Source organism: Temnothorax longispinosus, unplaced genomic scaffold (assembly GCF_030848805.1).
Source record: "Temnothorax longispinosus isolate EJ_2023e unplaced genomic scaffold, Tlon_JGU_v1 HiC_scaffold_110, whole genome shotgun sequence".
Lineage (NCBI taxonomy): Eukaryota > Metazoa > Arthropoda > Insecta > Hymenoptera > Formicidae > Temnothorax > Temnothorax longispinosus.
In genome coordinates this window covers 1-19,753 of record NW_027269596.1, presented here as the reverse complement: position 1 = coordinate 19,753, position 19,753 = coordinate 1, and the positions used below count along the sequence as shown (strand labels likewise).

Genomic DNA, 19,753 nt, shown 5'->3' with positions numbered 1-19,753 from the left:
CCCATGAAAGACGAGGATAGTTTAATACCAGTTCATAGAGAATAAGACAGGGATAGCCATATAGACTTTTAATAAATTAAAATAAAAATAGAAAATGAATAGTTTGAAATGAAAACAATATAAACGTGTGTAAGGAATAACTACTAGAACCGATCAATAGAAAAACATTTACTATATAATTATTCAAAATTGCAACTTATTTTTATAAACAATCATAAACAAATTACTGACCATGTCAATGAATATTTTTAACTTATACCTTAGATCATATATAACAATTTTTATATAAATCAAAACCTTGTTACTCCATTAATGAAGACTACACAAAATTTTAAAAGAAACAGATTTATCCGGTTAACGGATATTCCGATCTGGGATAAACTACCCTTAAAATGTGGCAGGTCGAACTGCTTGCATAATTATAAAAACCCGTTTCTGTAAATACGAATTTTGACCGCGCACGTAAACTCTGCATCAGTACACCTACGAAAAATGATAATAACTTTTATTTCTGCAATTGTTTATTTACGAAATATTTATAACAATTGTGGCGGCTGCAAGCGCCCCGAATCTGGCGGCGCAACCGCCACAACACAAGCTCGCCCCGGCGGAACGGCAACCCGTTCCACACGCGCCTGCCAGACGGCAGCCCGTCATACACACCCCGTCCGGCAAGAGCACCGGCGGCACGGCGAACGGCCGCACGCAACGAGCACGTGCAATCAGCATGCCGTCGAAGACGATAACAAGTACGCTCCGCTAGGCGGCTGCCCTTTCTCGTAAGAGAAATTCGGCGACCAGGGTATATAAGGACCGGCAAGCGACGATACCTTCGACTATCTTCGCACAGCTATACTTCGGTATCAGCCACGAGAAGGAAATCTTTTGATAACGCTGCGCAAGTGGAGTCGCACCAAGCCGCCAACTTCCCGCTCGTCGCTGCCGACACATCAGCCCGTGCAGCCGCAGGTACAGCAACCTGCCGCGTGGAATTTGATTTGGCTCGAATCACCGCCGCGGCCGCTCACACGACCTCCACGAGATCTCCTGACCACGTGGGATATACGCCTCCGCCGCTACACGTCTCCAAGGTACACGGTCCCGCCGCTCCTGCCTCCGTTACCGCGATCTCTTGGAGACCTCCGTCACCAGGGGACGCAGACCGTACCGCCGACACGGGTCCACAGGGGCCTACAAGTACGGCCCCCGATCAGCGGTACAGAGACGCAGACCGACAGCGATTGGGAGGCGCCCACCGAGAAAAAGGGGACACAGGCGTGCTCTCCGAGCCTTGAGCACCAGGCCACACAGACCGAGGATCTGGTCCTAGCCGATCAAGGAACCTACACACCGCCCGGCACACCGCCGGCGTGGAGGAAGCCCGGAGCGTGGGGAACTCGCCAGCCACTCCACCGTACGAAGACGCAGCCGTGCCTGGTCTGGGGCGAACGTTTGCCGTTCCACTAAGGCGAAACCAACCGGCCCTTTTCAAGGCCACATTACACAAACGGCCCTTCTCAGGGCCCCCAAGTATCTCCAACGAACATCGCCGTTTCGCATAAATTTTGGCCTACCGCCATAACTGGTGACCCCGACGAAAGAACAACAAGATGGCGACACCAAAGGAGCAAACGGAAGGGGACAGAACCCACCAAGTCAAGGAGGAGCTCCAGATAAACTGCGTAGGATTAAGAATGCCACCATTCTGGCCAGAAGAGCCGGAGCTGTGGTTCGCACAACTGGAGAGCCAATTTATCATATGCGAAATCACGCAGGACACAACGCGGTACGCCTACGCGCTATCGCAGATAGATACCAGATATGCCAAGGAGATAAAAGACATCGTCACGTCTCCACCAGCGGAACATAGATACAAAACGCTGAAGAAGACGCTTATACAGCGCCTATCTACATCCCAGGAGCAACGAACGAGACAACTACTAGAGCGCGAAGAGCTCGGCGACAGGAAGCCATCGCAATTCTTGCGCCACCTAAAAGGACTAGCAGGCACCGCAGTGCCAGATAGCCTACTCCGAACACTGTGGCTAGGGAGATTACCAGCTCAGATGCAGGTCATCTTGGCAACACGTCAAGGAGATCGATTGGAAGACGTCGCAGAACAAGCCGACCGCATACACGAGGTCAACGACCGCGCAGTCGTCGCAGCAGTAGAGGCAACCTCCACAGAGAAAACGACTCTACAAGCACAAATCGAGGCGCTAACGAAACAGGTGGCAGCGCTAACAACACAGTTCTCACAGGAAAGAAAACGATGGAGAGCGGACCGATCCCGCAGCCGCAGCCGCAGCCGCAGCCGCAACCGTGGCCACACCAAGGGTTTCACGGTGGAACACTGTTACTACCACCGTACTTTTAAAGATAAAGCACGAAAATGCGAGGAACCGTGCACCTACAAGGCGATCAAACCGGCCAAGCCGGAAAACACGGAGGGCAGTTGCTGATGGCGGCCAACAACGATAGCCCACGACCATGCCGCCTCTTTCTGACGGACAAAAAGACAAAGACGCGATACCTGATAGACACCGGGTCGGATATAAGCGTCTACCCACACCAGCGAGGAAGAAGGAATCAAAAGGAAAAATACGAACTTTACGCAGCCAACGGATCCGCAATAGCGACCTACGGGAGCACGAACCTCCAGCCCGATTTCGGACTTAGACGAGATTTTCCGTGGAGATTCACCATCGCGGACGTCACGACGCCAATCATAGGCTCCGATTTCCTGGCATACTACCATTTATTACCAGACGTCAGAAGAGGATGCCTGGTCGACGGGCAGACAGGCCTGCGAGCGAAAGGGCGCACCCAAGAACAGCACACTTCTTCGATAAAAGCAATCAACGAGGAGTCGCCCTACCACCACATATTAAAAGAGTTTCCCGACATCACACGGCAAACGGGAACAGCGAAGTGCTCGCACGATACCGTACATTACATAAACACCACGCCAGGCCCGCCGGAGGCCTGCCGACCGAGACGCCTGGCACCAGACAAGTTGAAAGCAGCAAAAATAGAGTTCGAACTACTACTACGAGAGGGAATAATCCGGCCTTCAAAGAGCCTATGGGCATCACCACTACATATGGTCCCCAAGAAAGCGGTCCAATGGAGAGCGTGCGGAGACTACCGCCCCGTAAATAGGCGAACCAAGCCGGACATGTATCCAATTTCACACATCGAGGACTTCTCACACTCACTACATGGAAAAACCATTTTCTCAACGATAGATTTGGTCAGAGCATAAAACCAGATCCCAGTCAACCCAGAAGACATACCGAAGACGGCCATAATCACACCATTCGGCCTATTCGAATACGTCTACATGCCATTCGGCCTGAGAAACGCCGCACAGACATTTCAACGATTCATCAACGAGGTACTAAGAGGGCTAGACTTTTGCTACGCCTACATCGACGATATTTTAATAGCTTCCGCCAACGAAGAAGAACACAAACGCCACCTGAGAGAAATATTCCGGCGCCTACAGCAGTACGGAATACGATTGAACCCAGCCAAGTGCATTTTCGGGGTGCCAGAGGTAAAATTCCTGGGATACCTCGTCTCAGGAAGCGGAACACGACCGCTACCAGAAAAGGTAGAAGCGATACAGAGCTTCCGGAAGCCGGAGACTATAAAACAACTCCGACGATTCCTCGGCACAATCAACTTCTATCGCCGTTTTGTACCAGGCGCAGCAAGAGAGCAAGCCACATTAAACGATATACTTGCCGGGAAACAGAAAAAAGGGAAAGCACCGGTTGAATGGACACCCGAATTAGTAGCCGCTTTCGAGCATTGTAAGAAGAGCCTTGCCCAAGCGACGCTTCTTGCCCATCCACAACCTGATGCCCCGCCAACTATGACAACGGACGCCTCGGATACCGCCATAGGAGCGGTGATACATCAGCTAGTGGAAGGACAAGCACAGCCACTAGCGTTCTTCAGCAAGAAGCTGTCCAAAGCACAACAGAAATACAGCCCATACGATAGAGAACTACTGGCAATATACGCAGCGATAAAACACCTCCAACACGTGGTGGAAGGAAGACACTTCATCGTATACACAGACCACAAGCCACTGGTATACGCAATGATGCAAAACCCGCTGAAGAGCTCACCAAGGCAAACTCGACACCTCGAGTTTATAAGCCAATTCACGACGGACATCCGGCATATCAAAGGCACCGACAACGTGGTAGCTGATGCCATGTCTCGAGTAGAAAGCATAGCAACAACAATAGATTGCGAGGAAATAGCGAGAGCTCAAAGCGAGGACGAGGAACTCAACACCTTACGAACAGAGGGCACGTCAGCATTAAAACTAACGCAAATCAATATTCCGGGAACAACAACGAAGCTGTACTGCGACACCACATACGGCACACAGAGACCGTTCGTTCCAGAACCATATCGCAAGCAGGTTTTCCAAAGCCTACACGGATTATCACACCCCGGAATCAAAGCAACCACGAGACTGGTCACAGAACGATTCGTTTGGCCAGGAGTCAATAAAGACTGCAGAAAGTGGACACGGGCATGCCTCCAGTGCCAACGCTCCAAGATCGGGAGACACAACCGTCCCTCCATCGGGACATTCCTCCAACCGACTCGGAGATTCCAACACATCCACCTAGACCTAGTAGGGCCACTACCAACGTCAAAAGGCTACAGGTACTGTCTAACAATCATAGACAGATTTACACGCTGGCCCGAGGCAATCCCAGTAGAGGATATCACAGCAGAGACCATCGCGAAACAACTCTTCACCCAATGGATGGCCCGCTACGGGATCCCAGAGAGAATCACCACCGACCAAGGACGCCAGTTCGAGTCAGACATGTTCCGGCGTTTAATAAAGTTGACGGGAGCCAAGCACTGGAGGACCACAGCCTATCACCCACAAGCCAACGGAATGGTGGAGAGATTCCACCGACAGCTAAAAGCAGCCATCAGATGCCATGAGACCGATGAATGGACCGAAGCCTTGCCGATAATACTCATGGGCATCAGAGCGGCAATTAAGGAAGACATCAAAGCAACCCCAGCAGAAATGGTGTACGGAGAATCAATCCACTTACCTGGAGAATTCTTCGGCACAGCCAAAAACGAAACAAACGAGACGGACTTCATCGCCCGTTTACGCAACCTCATGGGTCGCCTAACACCCAAACTAAAGCGGCATGGCAGGAAAGACGTGTTCGTACATCAAGATCTGGAAAGGACACCCTACGTTTTCGTCAGACAGGACGCGCCAACAGGCGCACTCCACCCCCGCTATAATGGACCATACGAAGTCATCAAGCGGACAGAGCGATTTTTTACCATCCAGACGGGAGGCAAACCTACGAACGTCTCGGTAGAACGCCTCAAACCGGCGTATACTCTCATAGAAACCGAAACGCCCTCAGCAACGGGGAACGAACAGAGGACCAAACAGTTGTCACGTCTGACGGTATAATCACCGCTATATTCCAGCCGCATAAATTTTTCGATTTCCATCCTAATTGCACAGTACCTGAAAACAATATAAGAATAAATAATCACACCTTAACCTAACTGTCACAACAATCACTCAGCTGATGCGAGCACGCGTTCTTAAAGTAGTAGACACAAGCTTAGAGAACATGGCTGCCTTAAGGCCTCTTTTCAAGCTTAAGCCCTATTTTCATAAATTACACTATAAACTTTTTGGACAATTGCTTGTTAAAACTCCCCAGAATCATTAAAATTGATCGTCAATGAATATTACAAGCTTTATAAGATCCTTTATGCAATATAAATTTAATTCAACACACGAATAAATACATGTTCCATAAGAATAAACTCAGGAAATTAAAATAAAATATAAATAAATTAATTAAAAGCAGATTATTCATAAGAACATAACCTTTTGTGCCTAAAGAATATTATCACGCTGAAATAATAATTATCTTACTAACATTTCTCAAACATGATTGTTATAAACAATTTAATTATATTATTAACAAACTTAGCTAATGTGACTGATGGAACTATCACAAAAAGTCAAACAACTTTTGATTATAAACCATTGTTGGATCTCTCAAAATAAACTAATTAACAATAAAATTTATCATAAAAATATTATTAAAGATAATGAGTAAAATCACTGCAGACACTCAGCAGAGCATGTCAAGTAACCTCACAAAAACCCCTACATCATATCTCTTCTTAATTCCGAGATATAAGTAAAAATTACAGAAATCCATAAAACACAGAAATTTCAAACAACCTAAAATAATGCCCTTAATTGTCTGAATACAACAAAAGAAACCCCATCTTTTTATCTCTTACCGTTCTCGAGTTATAAATTATTAAAGTTTCACATCCGCCATTTTGAATTTCCTACCCTTTAGACTTACAAAGACCAAATCACTTTTACATTAATATTTTAGTCTTTTATACATTTTAAAGCTGAAAAATTTCATTTCTAAACAAAAATTTTAACACTTAATTATTATGATAAAAATGGAATCTCTCATACTCCTAAACACCAGTAACGTTAACGCCGATTTTCTATTTAAATTAATTAAACTAATAAACGGGATTGAAATTGAACATTCACTCCATGAAAGACGAGGATAGTTTAATACCAGTTCACAAGGTGTAAGACAAGGATAGCCCTATAGACTCTTAATAAATTAAAATAAAAATGAAAACAAATAGACGGAGATAAAACAATTATAGAAATACATTCTTTTATATTTATGAAAAAAACACCACATTGAAATAACTATTATCTTATTAATATTTTTCAAAACAATTGTTATAAACAATTAAAATTATATCAATACCATTTTACTACGTCATCAAAATCATCGCGAAAAACCGATCGACTTAATGAAAAAATACTTACTACAAGATTGTTCAATTTTGCAACTTATTTTTATAAACAATTATAAATAAATAAAAAACCACACTAATAATAGCCGTTAACGTGTGCCCCAGGTTATGCACAACAACTTTTGTATAAGTCAAAACCTCGTCACTCCTCTGGTTGAGGCTACAAAAAATTCCAAAGAGAAAAACACCCGGTATAACGGTTTAGCATGGGAATTGTTCCATATAATTGAAATTATACGCCCTAAATATCGGAAATTCGACTATTTCAAACTTCAATCCTATATCTCTTAAATTACGTCTGCAAAAAATACCCCGTTTGCATGTAAATTAAGTTTGAACCTTTCTCTTCAAGCCCGTATCAAAAACATAATTTTTAACAACTTGCTACACCTAATTAATTAACAAAATACATACTTCCGTCTGCATTTGTCCATATAATTGGCAATTATGTGGATGAAACAATTGTGTGGATGAAAACTCGTTCGGGTAAATACGAATTTTGACCGCGCACGTAAACTCTGCATCAGTACACCTACGAAAAATGATAATAACTTTTATTTCTGCAATTGTTTATTTACGAAATATTTATAACAATAAAATAACGAATGCTCATAAACGAGATGATATTAGAAATTCAAAACCTCTTAAACAAAGAGAACATAACAATATCAATACGCAAATTAAAGAGTACCAATTTATTTAATTAATAATTTGTTATTAACAAATACATATATCAATAATAAAATTTTCCAATACTATATTATACTTTAGTAAAAGTCCTACAATATGTTTCCTATACACTCCTTTCAAATTCCCAACCATTCGCGAGATATAAAAATAATAAAAATCTTATTATATATATATATATATATATATATATATACATATACAATTTAATTTCATTGATTTCCCGTACTAATGAGAATGCTGACCACTCCTACCTGCATGATACATTATTAACATGATATTAGAATCATTATTACCACTGCTTGATAAAATCACTTTTATCAAGATTATTATTATTAACAAAATATATATATATACTTACTAAAATTAATATAAATCTCGAGCGTCAAACGCTGAAGCGCCACTCACGAACTTGAGAAAGATAGAATTGTACATGCGTAGCATAAGGAACGCGAATCCAAGCGAGATGCGAGTATTGTACGATCTGAAAGAGAGAAAGAGAGAGTCAGATATACTATAGTAACTGTTAGACGAAGAGAGCAATATCTTTTATACTTTAGGCATACTAATAATGACCTTAATTGTACTATTGAATTATTCTACCCTATGTAAAGTATGTCTAAAGAAACTTAAATAATATTCAACATATATTTGCACATTTTAAAATTAAAATATTAAAGATTTCTTATTTTCCTTTATGATAAAAATCATATTGAAATTTCATAATGAAAGTAGGTATCGCTCTCAATACAAATCGCTGTTAGACTAGAGAATAAAAATAGACTTCAGACGAGTCACCTGTATGACTCATTCGAGTAAATCTAGTCTTCGCATAGACCATATATGGACATGTCGAAGCTGAATGCAACGCATGACCATATAAGGTAATGAATTTCAAGACACCACCCTATGACTCATTGCTGGCAAGCGAGCCACACCCCTAGAAGTAGACTCACATCCGCTAGACAACGCCTTATGACTCATTGTAACGAGGTGCGGTTACCTCCCACTACCGTTTCCAAAATTGTATAAAAGCAGAATCTTTCACCCTCTCGACGGAGAGTGTGGAACGAGCCAGGAAAAGTCACATATCTTATACTTGTTCCATCCTCCCACATAAACCACTTGTATCGTAAAAATTCTACAATAAATATCATACTCTTTTATATCAAAAAAAAGATAAAGATTATTGAATTACCTACCTTCGACGGATCCAAGGAGCCAAACTCAACATCGCCGACCAACAGCTAATTATCCTGGGGTTTTACCTCCTTAACTGCAAGAAGAACCCATAAAAATTGATTTCGACGGAGACGTTCTGCCGGATCGAGCCACCTCGCATCACCCAGGACGTCACACAGTCAACTGAGCCCACGCCAACAGCAATTACACGAAATAGCAGAACTCGAAAACCAGTCGTCCGATTCCAGGCGGGAGTTTAAATACAACGAAGGGGGTCCTGTGGCGGCTGCAAGCGCCCCGAATCTGGCGGCGCAACCGCCACAACACAAGCACGCCCCGGCGGAACGGCAACCCGTTCCACACGCGCCTGCCAGACGGCAGCCCGTCATACACACCCCGTCCGGCAAGAGCACAGGCGGCACGGCGAACGGCCGCACGCAACGAGCACGTGCAATCAGCATGCCGTCGAAGATGATAACAAGTACGCTCCGCTAGGCGGCTGCCCTTTCTCGTAAGAGAAATTCGGCGACCAGGGTATATAAGGACCGGCAAGCGACGATACCTTTGACTATCTTCGCACAGCTATACTTCGGTATTAGCCACGAGAAGGAAGTCTTTTGATAACGCTGCGCAAGTGGAGTCGCACCAAACCGCCAACTTCCCGCTCGTCGCTGCCGACACATCAGCCCGTGCAGCCGCAGGTACAGCAACCTGCCGCGTGGAATTTGATTCGGCTCGAATCACCGCCGCGGCCGCTCACACGACCTACACGAGATCTCCTGACCACGTGGGATATACGCCTCCGCCGCTACACGTCTCCGAGGTACACGGTCCCGCCGCTCCTGCCTCCGTTACCGCGATCTCCCGGAAACCTCCGTCCCAGGGGACGCAGACCGTACCGCCGACACGGGTCCACAGGGGCCTACAAGTACGGCCCCCGATCAGCGGTACAGAGACGCAGACCGACAGCGAGTGGGAGGCGCCCACCGAGGAAAAGGGGACACAGGCGTGCTCTCCGAGCCTTGAGCACCAGGCCACACAGACCGAGAATCTGGTCCTAGCCGATCAAGGAACCTACACACCGCCCGGCACACTGCCGGCGTGGAGGAAGCCCGGAGCGTGGGGAACTCGCCAGTTACTCCACCGTACGAAGACGCAGCCGTGCCTGGTCTGGGGCGAACGTTTGCCGTTCCACTAAGGCGAAACCAACCGGCCCTTTTCAGGGCCACATTACACAAACGGCCCTTCTCAGGGCCCCCAAGTATCTCCAACAAACATCGCCGTCTCGCATAAATTTTGGCCTACCGCCATAACAATAAAATAAAGAATGCTCATAAACAAGATGATATTAGAAATTCGAAACCTCTTAAATAAAGAGAACATAACAATATTAATACGCAAATTAAAAAGTACCAATTTATTCAATTAATAATTTGTTATTAACAAACACATATATTAATGATGATTTCCAATGCTATATTATACTTTAGTGAAAGTCCCACAATATGTTTCCTATACACTCCCATCAAATTCCCAACCATTCGCGAGATATAAAAATAATAAAAATCCTTATTATATATAAACAATTTAATTTCATTGATTTCCTGTACTATGAGAACCATTTCTACCTGCATGATATATTATTAACATGATATTAGAATCATTATTACCACCGCTAACATCACTTTTATCAACATTATTATTAACAAATATATATATATATACTTACTAAAATTAATATAAATATCGAGCGTCAAGCGCCGAAGCGCCACTCACGAACCAGAGAAAGATATAACTGTATATGCGTAGCATAAGGAGCGCGAATCCGAGTGAGATGCGAGTATTGTACAATCTGAAGAAGAGAAAGAAAGAGTCTGATATATTATAGTAACTGTTAGACAAAGAGAGCAATATCTTTTATACTTTAGACATGCTAATAATGACTTTAATTGTACTATTAAACTATTCTACTGTATGTAAAGCATGTCTGAAGAAACTTAAATAATATTCAACGTATATTTGCACATTTTAAAATTAAAATATTAAAGATTTCTTATTTTCCTTTATGATAAAAGTCATATTAAGATTTTATAATAAAAGAAGGTATCGCTCTTAATACAAATCGCTGTTAGACTAGAGAATAGAAATAGAATTCAGACGAGTCACCTGTATGACTCATTCGAGTAAATCTAGTCCTTGCGTAGACCATATATGGACATGTCGAAGCAGAGCACAACGCATGACCATATAAGGTAACGAATTTCAAGACACCACCCAATGACTCATTGCTGGCAAGCGAGCCACACCACTAGAAGTAGACTCACATCCGCTAGACAACGCCTATGACTCATTGTAACGAGGTGCGGTCACCTCCCACTACCGTTTCCAAAATTGTATAAAAGCGGAATCTCTCACTCTCTCGATGGAGAGTGTGGAACGAGCCAGGAAAAGTCACATATCTTATACTTGTTCCATCCTCCCACATATGCCGCTTGTATCGTAAAAGTTCTACAATAAATACCATACTCTTTTATATCAAAAGAAAGAAAGATTATTGAATACCTACCTTCGACGGATCCAAGGAGCCATAATCTACATCGCCGACCAACAGCTAATTATCCTGGGGTTTTACCTCCTTAACTGCAAGAAAAAGAACCCATCAACGGAGACGTTCTGCCGGATCGAGCCACCTCGCATCACCCAGGACGTCACATCGGTCGATTCAAGGGGCGACGGGACGACGAACGTTCCTAAAGTTCCTTTCCATCTCTTACCAGCTTTTCGACGGAGCGCCTTATATTCGTCTAACGGTTCTTTTTTTTTCTACTAATTCCTGGAGGCCGCGGCTGAGAATCGTCTCTTGTCGACATCGGCTGCGGCGATGGCGCTTTCGCTTCTTCGACTTGGTTGGACTCGGGGAAAAAAGTTGTTTTTCCTCTCCTACCTGGAGGCCGCGGCTGAGAATCGTCTCTTGTCGACATCGGCGGCGGTAACGGCGCCTTCGCTTCTTCGATTTGGTTGGACTCGGGGAAAAAAGTTGTTTTTCTTCTCCTACCTGGAGGCCGCGGCTAAGATTCGTCTTCGTCGTCTCTGTCGTTTTTATGGGCGTTCTCCGTCGTCGTCGGTGGCACGACGGACAATTCGCTTGCCGCTTGTCTCTTTCGGATCGACGACGGGGTCGAGGTTGGTGAGTCGTGGATTTCTATTATTGTCGTCGATAGTTGTGGCGGCAATGGCGGTTGTGGTGACGGTGGTGCCGCAGCAGCAGGAGAACGATGACTACCACTAGTTGCAGCGGTAGCAGAAACCTTAGATTTTTTTGTCTTGGACGAGACGATCTTTCCTTTACTTTTATCGACTCTGCTTGGACGCCGCGGCTGATCGTCGTCGTCGTCGTCGTCGGTTTCGCGACCGCGTCTTTTTTCGCGGCGTATTCTTCTTAGTCGTGCCGTGATATCTCGTACCGTTATTGTTTGTCTGTCTTTTCTTATTACGCACCACGCGTAGTACTCCCCGAAATATTGTATGACGTTCATCGGAAATACGTCCACGTGGTTCGCTATGAATGTTGTTAGTAATTCTAGAAATCGAAATTGGTCGTCGATTCGAACCGTCATTCGCGCGACGCGCGCGAATGGTGTATTGGGCACTAGAATGGCTTGCGCGATTCTTGTTGCTAGATAAACGTTGTGGATTACAGCGCGAAGATGTCGCAATGGGTGGAATTCGTATTCCGTAAAAAATGTTCGCATTCTGAAGGCCCTTTTGTAATGTTGAAAATAATAATTTATTTGCGCGTTCCTTTCCTCGCTCGTTAATGTATCTTTGCTTACAAATTGCGAGTACGCCCACGACGCGTACAGCGCGACGATGTATCTTATCGCTCGCGTTGTTTCGTCCTCGTTCGGCACCCCCTCGATCGTGTCTATTTCACGCGCGACGTCTCGCGCATGTCGGATAGGATTCGCGAAGCAAGATCTTATCGTGCTCGTGTACAAGGGATAAATAAAATCGTCCGTCGGGTCGTCCAACGGACGCAATTGTACCATACCCCTATCGACGGAGGTGTTCTCGCGTCCGTTTAGGAACATGTTTCCCGTGACCTGATGTACACGGGATTCATTCCGTTTGCGAAGTACATGCCGCGGAAATCGGCCCGTACCGCGCGGCTCGTTGTTGCGGACGGTGTCCATACAGCCGTCGCGTATTCCGGGTTTTCCAACTGGGCGATTTGTCCCATGTATCGGAGAGATCGATGTCTGTAAAGTTGGCCCCCCTTTTTCAAAATTCGGAAATTTTTATTAGAGTTCTGGATTCCCCAGAAAGAGTTCTAGAGTTCTCTGTAGTTTTTAAAGAGAGTTCCGTCATTTAAAGTGGTGAAAACACCATTTTAAAAATGGGGGGCTAACTTCACGGCGCCCCTTATTTTTGAAAAAATGAATTTTTTATGGTAGTTCCGGATAGATTTCGATGAGTTCTAGAGTTCCCTATAAGTTTTAAAAAGAGTTCCGTTCAAATAAGCCCAAAAATCGATGTCAAAGTTGAACAAAAAATTTCCACTTTTTTTTAAATCAATTTTTTATGGTAGATTCAGAAAGATTTCGACGAGTTCTAGAGTTCCCTATAGGTTTTATAGCGCTACGACCAATATTTAAAAAGTTACAGCCCTTCGAAGTACCACACCTCGAAAATTTTTTAGTCCCAAAGGGTAATTTTTTTTTTCGGAAATCGGCAGTTTTCGCGGGAGTTCTGTTGGCCCCCCGAAGAGTTCTATCGAAAACTATTATGTTCCGAAACGATCCAACCAATATTTCAAAAGTTACAGCTTTTCAAAGTGCGCACCCTAAAATTAAAAAATTTTTTTCCGGAGTTCTCGCGGGAGTTCAGGTGGCCCCCCGAAGAGTTTTATTGAAAACTATTAGGGTCCGAAACGATCCGACCAATATTTCAAAAGTTACAGCCCTTCAAAGAGCGCACCTCGAAAATTTTTTAAGTCCCGAGGGGTAATTTTTTTCCGGAAATTGGCAGTTCTCGCGGGAGTTCTGGTGGCCCCCCGAAGAGGTCTATCGAAAACTATTATGTTCCGAAACGATCCAACCAATATTTCAAAAGTTACAGCCCTTCAAAGTGCGCACTCTAAAATTAAAAAATTTTTTTTCGGAGTTTTTGCAGGAGTTTTGGTGGCCCCCCGAAGAGTTCTATCGAAAACTATTAGGGTCCGAAACGATCCGACCAATATTTCAAAAATTACAGCCTTTCAAAGAGCTCACCTCGAAAATTTTCTAAGTCCCGAGGGGTAATTTTTTTTTTCGGAAATCGGCAGTTCTCGCGGGAGTTCTGTTGGCCCCCCGAAGAGTTCTATCGAAAACTATTAGGGTCCGAAACGATCCGACCAATATTTCAAAAGTTACAGCCCTTCAAAGTGCGCACCCTAAAATTAAAAAATTTTTTTCCGGAGTTCTCGCTGGAGTTCTGGTGGCCCCCCGAAGAGTTCTATCGAAAACTATTAGGGTCCGAAACGATCCGACCAATATTTCAAAAGTTACAGCCCTTCAAAGTGCGCAACTCGAAAATTTTCTAAGTCCCGAGGGGTAATTTTTTTTTTCGGAAATCGGCAGTTCTCGCGGGAGTTTTGTTGGCCCCCTGAAGAGATCTATCGAAAACTATTAGGGTCCGAAACGATCCGACCAATATTTCAAAAGTTACAGCCCTTCAAAGTGCGCACCTTAAAATTAAAAAATTTTTTTCCGGAGTTCTCGCGGGAGTTCTGGTGGCCCCCTGAAGAGTTCTATCGAAAACTATTAGGGTCCAAAACGATCTGACCAATATTTCAAAAGTTACAGCCCTTCAAAGTGCGCACCTCGAAAATTTTCTAAGTCCCGAGGGGTAATTTTTTTTTCTGAAATCGGGAGTTCTCGCTGGAGTTCTGGTGGCCCCCCGAAGAGTTCTATCGAAAACTATAAGGGTCCGAAACGCTCCGACCAATATTTTAAAATTTACAGCCTTTCAAAGTGCCACCCCTAAAATTAAAAAATTTTTTTCAGGAGTTTTGACGGAAGTTTTGGTCGCCCCCGAAGAGTTCTATCAATAAAATTCTTATAACGCACAGTCGGATTAAATGCATATCTAGCTGGACAAAACTAGAAAAAATCAATATTTTTTAAATAAATCAAATAACGTAGTAAAGTATTATTTATGCTTTTATAATGCAGATTATATCATAATAAGGCCGGTAAAATATTCTGATTGTGTTATAACAAAGCCCATAATAACAGTTTCTCAGAGCAGCTAGTTACTGGAAAATTATATTGTCTTTACATAATTATGAAAGTATATTTTTGCAATTAAATTGCAATATTTTTGTTTGTTTAAAAGGTTAAATTACGTTTTTTTCAGTTTACGTTGTGTTTTACTTTAATTCTTGTATGTTTAAAGAAATTTAATGAAATGTAACTGTTTTGTCAGGGGTGTCAGTTCCCCGGTGGACTGGCAAACGAAACCGTGCGGCTCCACGTTATCGAGAGCGTCTCTTGAGACGATTTGGCGAATAACTGTCTGCGTGTGTGTGTGTGTGTAGCCGTAAGCGGCCGTCGACGAGGCAAGTGATCCGTGCCATGCGACGTCTGGCCGAGAATTTTCTTCCGGCTCGCGCTCCTGGAAGGTGTCGCGAGCGAGTAGTATGTCTGATTTGCAGTGCGGTCGTCGGCGGATGGCGATGGCAGCACCGACTGGTGAGTCGCTTGTACTTGCTGATCGCGATCCACCGACGTCTCGCTAAAATAATGGGCCATGATACGGCCGAATACAGTAATGAGACGGTTCTATAATCCATTGATGAAGATTAAAGGAAAATAATAAGAACAACATAAGTAATAAGAACAACATAAGGTATCACGCGAATAGTTACAACGATATGTACAAGGGGATAGGCGATGCGCCAAACACACCGCCCACCAAAATACGACGTATTTTCCCTACGCCTCGATGGATCCCTCCGGTGAATCGCCCAACGGGAAGGGGCACAGCTTCACCAGAGGGCGAATGAGGACGCCGTCCGCCGTCTTCACCGTGGCGACCCGGGGAACCCCGTCACGGCCCGGGCACAACTCCACGATTCGTCCCCGCTTCCACTGCAATGGAGGGGTATTCTCGCTCTTCAAGAGGACCAACGTGTCCTTCGGTATCGCGGGTGCTGACTTTAGCCACCTCGATCGCTGCTGGAGGGTGTGCAAATACTCTTCATGCCACCGTCTCCAAAAATGTTGGTGCATATGTTGCACCAATTGCCATCGATCGAGCCTGCCCATCGGCACTGGCTCCAGGTCCGGACACGGAACCGCGACGAGCGGTTCCAGGGTGAGAAAGTGCCCTGGCGAGAGCACCTCGAGGTCGTTGGGATCGGAGCTCGTAGGACACAAGGGCCTGGAGTTTAGGATAGCCTCGATTTGCGCGATCAGGGTGCCGAATTCCTCCACGGTGAGGATCTGCGATCCTATTACGCGTTTGAGATGGGTCTTCATCGTCTTGACCCTCGCTTCCCAGAGGCCCCCGAAGTGGGGCGGGGAGGGAGGATTGAACGTCCACCGGATTTTCTCTCTCTCCGAGGCGGCCTGCATGCGGTTGGCGAGCTCTCGTTGAGCCCCAACAAAGTTGGTCTCGCAGTCGCTATAGAGTTGCGAGCAGCGGCCGCGCCTAGCCATGAAACGCCTCAGAGCTGACAGAAACGATTCGGTGGTCAACGAGAAGGCAAGCTCCAGGTGGACCGCTTTCGTGGTGAAACAAACAAACAGGCACACGTAGGCCTTGAAGGGGGTCGCCCCGCGCGAACGACGATTGTAGACCGAGAACGGCCCGGCGTAGTCAACTCCGGTGATCGAGAACGGTTTTGCCTGACGCACTCGGTCCGCTGGCAGATCCGCCATGTACGGCTGTGCGGTGCGTGAATTCGCTCTGAAACACCGGTAGCAGCGCGAGAGACAGCGTCTGATGGCCTGATGTGCTCCCAGAATCCAGAATTCCTGCGACAAGAAGTAGTGTAGCGTTCGGCGACCCGGATGTAAGTGCAAACGGTGGGTGCGCTCTATCACGAGTTCGGTGAGCCGATGTTTTCCGGGCAGCAACGCCGGGTGCTTGACCCCATAAGATACTGCGGAGTGTGTTAGCCGACCGCCCACCCTGAGGAGTCCGCGTTCATCCAGAAGGGGGGCGAGTTGACGGATAGGCTTAGAGCAAAACTGGTGGCGTCTTAAGCGAGCGATGTCCTCCGCGAAACACTGCGATTGAACGAGCCTGACCAGATGCAGCAAGGTCGAATGGAATTCGACTTGATCCACGAGGAGCGTCTTATTAAGCGAGTTTGATCTGGGTTTGCCAAACCGGAGGCAATAGGCGAGTATCCTTACGATCGTATCCAATGAAGAGAAGCGATCGAGGAGCGAGTCAACAACTGTCGGGGTGTCCGCGACGTCAGCGTTCACGGAGACGAAGGCGCGAGAATTTTCTTCCTCTTCCGGGAAGTCATCGGCCTCCGGAATCGTTTCCGGAGTAGGCTCAAAGTCGACGAGCCACGCGGGACCCGTCCACCAAATTGGGTGGTCGACTAGCTCGCGAGGAAACAACCTCCTTGAACAGCAGTCAGCCGGGTTGCATTTCGTATCTACCTTCCCCCAACGCGTTATGTCCTTGTTGGACTGTATACGGGCGACGCGATTACACACGAACGTCTTCCACCGATGGGGGGCCGAACGTATCCACGCGAGGGCGACTTCGGAGTCCGACCACGCGTACGCGTCGTCGATGACAACCTTAGCTCGGAGTATGCTCCCGACGTACTCCAACAGATCCGAAACCGAAACCGCTGCGCAAAGTTCAAATCGCGGCAATGTAATAGCCTTGAGTACCCCATGATGGGGTAGATAGAAGACGCGTCCGTCCGCTGGGAACGGCTGCCCGATCGGTTTCATGTAACCGTTATCTAAATAGTCCTGCATGAACTTAACGTAATTTGTTTTGAAGTCTGGGTCTAATTTGAAACGGCGCTCGAGCGCGCGAAATCTCTTTAGTGCTAATTCCCTCGTACCGACGAAGCAAGGGTTATCCTTTGTGAAGGGATATGATACCACGAACCGGCCAGATGCAGGGTCCCGACGCGTGGTCCGCGCGAACAGTTCTTCGCAACGTCTGTCTTCCTGCGAGTACGGCGGAGCCGTGGGGATCTCGTCCAACTGCCAGAAACGGCTAAGCGATGCGTCCAAGGACTCGAGTGTAACAAATGAGTGGATAGACTGAGGTGCCTGTGCCGACACGGCGCCGACCAGGACCCAGCCGAAGACCGTATTAAACGCGTCCGGTTCACCTTTCCTTCCCACCCGACGACCGTCCCGAAGTAGCGACGCGAAGCTCTCCGCCCCAAGCAGTATATCGACGGGACCGGGTTGATGGTACAGCGGATCGGCAAGCCTTAATCCCTCAAGATGTTCCCATGCTCCTCGTTCTACCTGACTGTTAGGCAGTTGGCCGGCGATACGCGGAAGAATCGTAGCCTCTATCGGGAGGCGGATGTCGTCCCGGCCTCGCGTCCGGATTACAAACGAAGTGTTGCCTCGAGTGGCTGCCGTTTTTGTATTATTGACCGCCAACACCACGGTACGGTGCTTTGTCCGACTAAACCCGCCCCTTTGCATACAGCTTTCGGAAACAAAATTCAGCTGGTTGGCGCTATCGAGGAGGACGCGAACCGGAAAGGGGTTTCCGTGGATGTCGATGGCCTCGGCTTGTACGGTCGACAACAATACGACCGAATTTGACCTTACCGCCCACACAGCAACGAAAGATTTCAGAAAGCTTTCAAAAAGCTGTCAACGAAATGTGAAACCTTTCAAAAAAACATTTCAGACATGTTTCAGATATGTTTCAGAAAGGTAAAATGTCCGCCAAGCTGAGATTTCAGAAATGTTTCTGAAATCTCAGAAATATTTCTGAAATAATTCTGAAATGCTTTAGAAATATTTCTGAAATGTTTAAGAAATATCTCTGAAATGCTTAATCTATGAAATGTTTCAGAAATATTTCAGAAATATCTCTGAAATGCTTCGGAAATATCTCTGAAATGTTTCAGAAATATATGGGAAATATTTTAGATACTTTTTTTCACATACAGGGTGATCCGGAACAATTTCCTGTTCTTCATAAATCATATTCTTGAACACATTGTAAGACTATTTTTCCTCTTGCAAAATGTTATCCGATTTTTAGTTGCTGAGTTATTAAGCTCAACTGTTCAACTTCTGCGTCAGCATCTGACGGTTAATTGTGCCGCTCCTGCCTACCTTCTGACCGGCCCGTAATAGACAAACTATTAGCTTAATAACTCAGCAACTAAAAATCGGATATATTTTGCAAGAAGAAAAATAGTTAACAATTTGTTCAAGAATATGGATTAATTATTAAAAACAGGAAATTGTTTCGAATCACTCTGTATATCTGTAACAAATCTGAAATAGATCCTTATTCAAAGATGTATATTATGTCTGTTACGTTTATGTGAAATATTACAGAAATATGTAGGTAAAAGTCAATAAAATATTTATAAAATACTGTTACAAAAACGAGTGTATCCTTTCTGTAATTTTTATTTTAATTGTGATAGTACCTACACTGTTGCAACAGTTTACAACTAACAGTCCATAACAGTACATAATATATGTAACAATGTTATTGACATACATAATAAATTTTCTTTATGTCTTGTAACACTTAACAGTTTTAATATCACAAATTAATACCTTATAATAGAGAAATAAACTATGATTATTATATATCATATGTGTGCGTAAAAAAAATATATGTATACCTTAGAAAGATAAACTCATCTTATTATATATATCACATTTATGTGTGGAAAAAGTATATATATACCTTAGAAAAATAAACGCATATTAATATATATTATATCACATGTGTAAAAAAAAATATATGTATATATATATATATATATATATAT

General features: G+C 44.9%; 2 protein-coding genes across 2 annotated transcripts; one reads left to right on the top strand and one right to left on the bottom strand.

The window, feature by feature from the left end:
- Positions 1-1,610: 1,610 nt before the first annotated feature.
- Positions 1,611-2,462, top strand: LOC139823479 (uncharacterized). Its single transcript, XM_071796041.1, has one exon. It carries the CDS (start codon positions 1,611-1,613, stop codon positions 2,460-2,462), a length of 852 nt encoding a protein of 283 aa, XP_071652142.1.
- Positions 2,463-15,725: 13,263 nt separating this feature from the next.
- Positions 15,726-18,434, bottom strand: LOC139823480 (uncharacterized). The gene has a single exon (XM_071796042.1). It carries the CDS (start codon positions 18,432-18,434, stop codon positions 15,726-15,728), a length of 2,709 nt encoding a protein of 902 aa, XP_071652143.1.
- Between the last annotated feature and the right edge of the window lie 1,319 nt (positions 18,435-19,753).